Below are 6,000 nucleotides of genomic sequence, written 5' to 3'. Positions count from 1 at the left end.
CCGCCACACAGTATGACACAAGGTTCAAAGTCAGCGTTAAAATAAACCGCAAGCAGATGGAGGTGCTTAGGGCTTGATGACAGTTATCACATTGCATCTCATTTATATCAATGCAATGCAATCCTACATATGGATATAGATACACACAACACACAGCACACACACATTCCCTTGTACTTATTCAACCTCGAAACATAGGTGTTCTATTACATGAAGCATAACTTGATCAAAAGGGGTCCAGCTTGAAGCACTTTATTTTTGGGAGGATATCATACAACATAGAAAACATGTCCTCTATCTTTGAAAGGACCAGCAAATGATTACAAGGGCTCCTCCTGCAAGGGATAAATGTCCACTCCATTGAAAATAATTCAAGGCGGTGAACAAACAGAAACAACCGAAATATAATCCAGGTTTTACTTCATACTAGTCCCCACACATGTAGCTTCAATGGTATTCCTCTAAGCAACCGTGTTTTACTGTTATTATACCAAACAGACAAGGAATTCTCAGAAACATCTGGGTGTCAAACTAGAATGGTCCAAATAAACACCATTGGTCACCATGTCAGCATATTTAGACATGTTGTTGTATAGTCAGTGCTATGGAATACTAGTTGTGAAAATAATGACGTCTGGGGCCACTCATGTGATTAAAAGTGTGACTGATTACTTACCTAACTCAATTATGAACAGGTATTTTCTCCATAAGGTTTTCTGTGTTCTGACAGAAGAAGGCGTGAAACATATTTATGTAAGAGAATGACTGAGGCTGTTAACTATCGAGTCCTTGAGATATGTTACTCTTTCAGAATATCGAAGTACAGTGTAGTCCAGTGAACTTATTAAGAGTTGACCTTGTTGGTCACTTGTTGTCGGTATACCGCCTCCTCACACTCGGTCACACTGTAATTGTGGGCAATTTATCTCCTGGCAGAATTGTGTAGCACACAGGAATTCACATTCTCTGTCCCAACTGGCTTAAACTGCAGAAGCCTGACTCCTACACGGTGCTTGCCTATATGAGTGAAGTTGTACTACTATAAGAAAAATGTTCAAAGGATAGTGCCACAGTGCCCTCTCGTGGAAAATATTGGAGTTGGCACGTCGTGGACACAATGAAAACATTATTGTCTGCTATAATCGTTTTTTAGTGTGTGAAACAAATAAGCCATTATCTACATTTCGGCACAAACACCTGACTGCATAATGCTACAACAACCGCCTGTGCAGACACCAACAGGTAACTGCGTGCATGCAGTAATTAACAATAAAACACTTAAGTGACTTAGGCATAACAAGCTAATCCAGAAATTTGTCGAGTTTCTTCTGGATGTTGGCGAAAGCATCTTTCCCCAGGTAGTCAGCCTGTCCTGCCTCCCACAGTCTGCGATGTTCCAAGTCCTCCTTCTCCGTCTACCATGTCAGGAAACAACCCAAAAGATACCACACTTTAGAGTGTGTCAGCATACCAAAAAACATTGCATACACTGGAGGATCAGAGGGAATCACAAACAGGGCCTTGGGTAGATTCTGTTGGTGTCTTGTTGCTTTGTGTGCCATTTATACAACAGCAGAGAATATTAGAAATAACTATACAAAGCTTTTGTCATGCAGATTGAAGAAATTACACAAAGTCTAACCGATAAAGTAAAACTGTATATGTTTATGATCATGAACACTTGTGATTGCTAATATGGAACTACAGTCAACAGTGGTATTTTTTTGTTCCAGTTAAAGACATGGTTATCGTACTGTACCTTCTCTGTTTCAGGGTCTTTGTAGTTGTTATCGGTGACCTCTGACCTTTCCTCACTTTCAGGAGGGTCCTGAGTCTCTGTCCACTCTTCCGCTCCTCCCTCCTCCTGAGTCTCTGTCCACTCTTCCGCTCCTCCCTCCTCCTCCAACAGCATGTCCTGTGGTTCTGTACGCTGCAGAAGTTAAACAAAACAACTTACCCTACAGACAACAACACAGTCAGACACTACTTTGTGCTTTTTCTGAATTGAGTAAAAAAGGTTTTGTGGAAGTTTATTGTAATATTGTAATTCAAGTCAAATAGTTTTAGTATGATTCCAGGCTTGTTTGAACAACATCGTTACTCATATGTGACTCAGACTGGTATCTGACAATGAGCCCAGAAGAAAATCTATTGTCACAATATGTTTTGTGAGTCATGGTTGCTCATGTTTGATGCACCAAGGTGTGTCTCAAATGTTTTCCTGCTGAGCAAGCAGGAATTCATAAGTAAGCTTTATGTACAAGTAAGCTTATACATTCAAGAGAAAGGAGGACTTTTAAAGAGTTTCACAGACAAACAAAACGCCTTATTCTGTTTTAAGGAAAAAATGAGCAACAAAACAAATGAAGAATCACACCAACATGAAAAGAGGGATGGAAAGCAACAGCTGCAGGTCCGGACTCACCATCTCCTTGAGTCTCACAGGTGAACTGGGCTCCTCTGGGGTCAATGAGAGATTTCTGAACAGCAAGTCTGAAATATTCTGGTTATCAACGAAGGACTCTTCAGCTTCTCTCTCCAGACTCTGCAAAACAAGACTGAGGGATGAGACCTACCTTGGACAGGTAGGAGGAGTATGGGGAACAAACACTGGACTGTGACCCCACTCCCAAAAGCAGAACGCAAGAGCCACACGAGCCAATGCATATGTGGGATGCATATATTAGGTAAAGAACATGTGACGTCTATTTGCATACAACACAGTGCTAATATTTACTTGGATGTTCCAATGTAGCATACTCCCTTCTATACCACATTATGCAAGACTGAGAGGCATGTTCTCTGTATGGCCTTTGCCATACTATGTTACTGGGCAGTTTGTGTAAGTGTTGATATGAAGGGCTAAATTAAACGTTTTTTTCATGAAATGTTATCTCATTGTCTGATCCACATGTCTATTCTGTATGAGACATTTAACCTTACGTCTTTCTGTTTCCCTGAGTCTTGACTGGGTTGACTAGGCGAGGTCTCTGTATGGGTCAGAAGGGGGACTGTATGGTTGAGGTATTCCTCCCACCACAGGCTGGCAAACTGACCGAGGGATGGGCCCGTGTTTCCATCTATCTGGGAGGTTGAGCGTAAATGCCACGGCTTGACCGAGCCGAGGAAATGGACTATCTTAGCCTTGTGGCCATACCTGTGTGGAATCAAAGGTTCATCATAAGATCACAAGATTTTGCCAAAAATCTTGTCATCTGAAGTGTGAGCTGTTTACTGACACTCACTGTTTGAAAGCAGGTAAGTAGGTGTAGACAGCATTGGCGTTGAGGTTGTAGAGAAATGAAAGGTGTTTGCTGATGTCTTTAACAGCCCAGTCACTGAAAAACGTGTTAAGGAGTCCTTGATCCCCTCCTAAAAATCACCAATAAATACAGTATGACACTGCTCTAGTTTATCTACGAACTACTTGTAATTCAATGAATATCCAACATGTAGCCTGGAGCGCCATCACAGTCAACACCTCCAAGTTAAAAATGAACTATTTTAAAGTTCAGACTGTCCTAGTGTCTGACCATCAAAGCTTCCATGTTGTTGTGCGTGTTGCATTAGCCTGGCGTGGGTGTCCATAGAAGGCCTGAAGACAAACACTCCTGAGTTGAAGCAGTCTGGCCAGCCGGGGTCAGGTGCAGCGGAGAAGTCCTCACGCTCAAACAAATCGTCCACGTTACAAAGCACCTACAGGTGGAGAGGGACGAGGAAGACACGGTGCAATGGGGGAAATATAAACAGAAGCCATGCAAAGTCCTCTCATCTTTAATTCAGTGGTCTCCAGTACAATGGATGTGAGATGATTTGGAAAATGTATACATGAATACATTTGGGAAACATATGACAGAGAGTGAGAGGAAAGGAAGGGAGGGAGAGAACAGTATATTTGACTGACAGTTGAATATCTATAGCCTGGGGTTTGTTATGTTTATGGATGTGCAGGACGAGGATTCTAACTCGTCAGTTGAACATTTTACATGAACTTGTGGCCTCCCGAGATGATGTTGTTTACTTGGCCATGACATTCAAGCATGGCCGCCGCTCAACATGAAAACAGTTCTGTTATTTGTCTTTACAGAGCAAATACAGGCATTACAGGCGCCCCAGTACATGGGTCAGTCCTAACATCAGTGTTGAGTATCAATTCAAACATACACGTTTTTCATGAGACACTAAACTCAACCACTGAAATGTAAGAAATGATGTAGGTATAGGTAGGACATGTTACAGAAATATTTATTCTTTTTTTTTTTACATGAAAATGAAAGCAACTAAAGTTAATTTAGGTTAAGACAGATTTGAATCTCTTCATATTAATATTCCAAATAAAATAGTTAATGTAATCAATCACAAAGCAGACAAATATCTGTAATATGCAAATAACTCACAGGAAGTCCAACCAATGCTATTTAATTATCAAGTAGGTTAAATGTAATAGTATAATAAAAAATGCGTAGTATAATAGAAATGTGGTAAACTCACGAGTGTGTCTGCGTCCAGGAACACACACTTGCTGTACTGGGTGAGGGTCCAGCAGTGGAGCTTGGTGAAGGTGACCCCTAGCTCCGGCCGGCCCAGCCAGGATAGGTGAGCCTGGTCCCTGCTGTCCAGAACATCCACCATCAGCACCTCGTCAAACACCTGGCCCAGGGCACGCCTACAGAGAGGGGGGAAGGGGGAGGAGGAGGAAAGAAGGAAGGAAGGAAAGGAAAGATCTCACAATAGTGCCATACACTTTGATCCTGTACATTGCATTGTAAAAAGCTGTAGACCTAAGATAGGCAGGTACAGTGAGAGGTAAGACAAGAGGATCGGTATGATTGTCAGACTCACATGAATTACAGTTTAAAGTGACACTATCCACTGTTCTAACGGCGTTCTAGACGTCGTAGAAATGTTGTACCATGCTTCCACAGAGACGTTGGGTGAGACCATTGCGACAAGCTGGCGGGTTGTCCCGTGGCGCCGCAGACTCCGACCCACTGCCATGGCCCCCATGCAGTAGGCATCTGTGGTGGCCAAGGTAACGTAGGCCTCTGGAGCTGGAGAGACGGAGGGGAAGGGGGGAGGGGGGCAGCGAAGAGGAGGGGGCAGGAAAGGGAGGGAAGGGGAGGTAGGCAGGAAGGGAGTTAGTCATCTGGAAATGAAGTCCTTGGCGAGCCACAGCAGACTGATGTCCCAAAGGCTCCGACTTCATCTGTGATTCGCTTGCCGTCTAACCTTTTATTTGACCGCTGCCTCCTGGGCTCAGCCAGGGGCATCAGATTTCAATTGTGATACTTTGCACTGGCAGGTAATGCCGTACATCCGATGTGGGTCAGTAAGCTTGCTATAATTAAACAGCTCGTCGGCTGACAGAACAGTTCAGGACTACATCTTTGTGAGTGCATGCATTGTGAGTGTGCATGCATTGTGAGTGTGCATGCATTGCAGAAAAATCTAGTCACCAGACTTCCTGTTTAACGTCTTAAAGGGGTGTTAGTGGTCTCTTGCTCATTTCCTAAAAGTAGTTCCTAAAAACATTCTGATACATATGGTTATACAGCAGTACAGGAATCAACACATACCTGACATGGCTGGTATCCAAGGTGTTGTAAAACTTTAAGCCAGCTGACAAAAACCACAGCTCCCTCTGAAGAACAGGAACTGACAAAAACTGTTTCCCCAAACCTCAAAAAGACTATAGTGTAATTCAATGGTGGTAGTCCACTAAATGTGTAAATCACGCAAATACCTGTCAACTCAAGGGGACAATGCAAATTAATACACTAGTCAAACCCATTTCTGTCATTAAAATAAATTTTACGTCTGCGACAAAAGCGTTTCAAATGCAAAGGGTATGAGGCAGTATTGGTGGCCTGAGCTGTAACCTCAAGCACACAGCCACAAAGATTCATCTCCAGCTTTTATAGGTTAGGCTTGAACAAATCAGAGACCGTCTATTTGAGTTTTTGGTCATGTGGTCAGTCCATTGGTCATTCAACTACATGC

General features: G+C 42.9%; 1 protein-coding gene across 1 annotated transcript; it reads right to left on the bottom strand.

The window, feature by feature from the left end:
• Positions 1-236: 236 nt before the first annotated feature.
• Positions 237-5,755, bottom strand: gyg2 (glycogenin 2). Its single transcript, XM_084667957.1, has 9 exons — positions 5,577-5,755; positions 4,913-5,051; positions 4,492-4,666; positions 3,534-3,696; positions 3,246-3,372; positions 2,944-3,157; positions 2,426-2,545; positions 1,760-1,930; positions 237-1,415 (listed from the first exon to the last, which is right to left on the bottom strand). The coding sequence occupies exons 1-9, from the start codon at positions 5,581-5,583 to the stop codon at positions 1,302-1,304; spliced, it is 1,230 nt and encodes a 409-aa protein (XP_084524083.1). The 5' UTR covers positions 5,584-5,755; the 3' UTR covers positions 237-1,301.
• Positions 5,756-6,000: the final 245 nt, after the last annotated feature.

Source organism: Hypomesus nipponensis, chromosome 12 (assembly GCF_054491055.1).
Source record: "Hypomesus nipponensis isolate SF chromosome 12, ASM5449105v1, whole genome shotgun sequence".
In the NCBI taxonomy this organism is placed as follows: domain Eukaryota; kingdom Metazoa; phylum Chordata; class Actinopteri; order Osmeriformes; family Osmeridae; genus Hypomesus; species Hypomesus nipponensis.
The sequence above is the reverse complement of the archived record's forward strand: the minus strand, read 5'-3'. Positions and strand labels throughout refer to the sequence as shown.

Bases quoted from the DNA above. Each gene is read 5' to 3' on its own strand.
- gyg2 (XM_084667957.1), bottom strand. The intron at 4,667-4,912 runs GTACAACATTTC...CCCTCTCTGTAG, and splicing joins AACGTCTCTGTGGAAGCATG to GCGTGCCCTGGGCCAGGTGT. The intron at 3,373-3,533 runs GTCAGACACTAG...GGTGATTTTTAG, and splicing joins ACAACATGGAAGCTTTGATG to GAGGGGATCAAGGACTCCTT.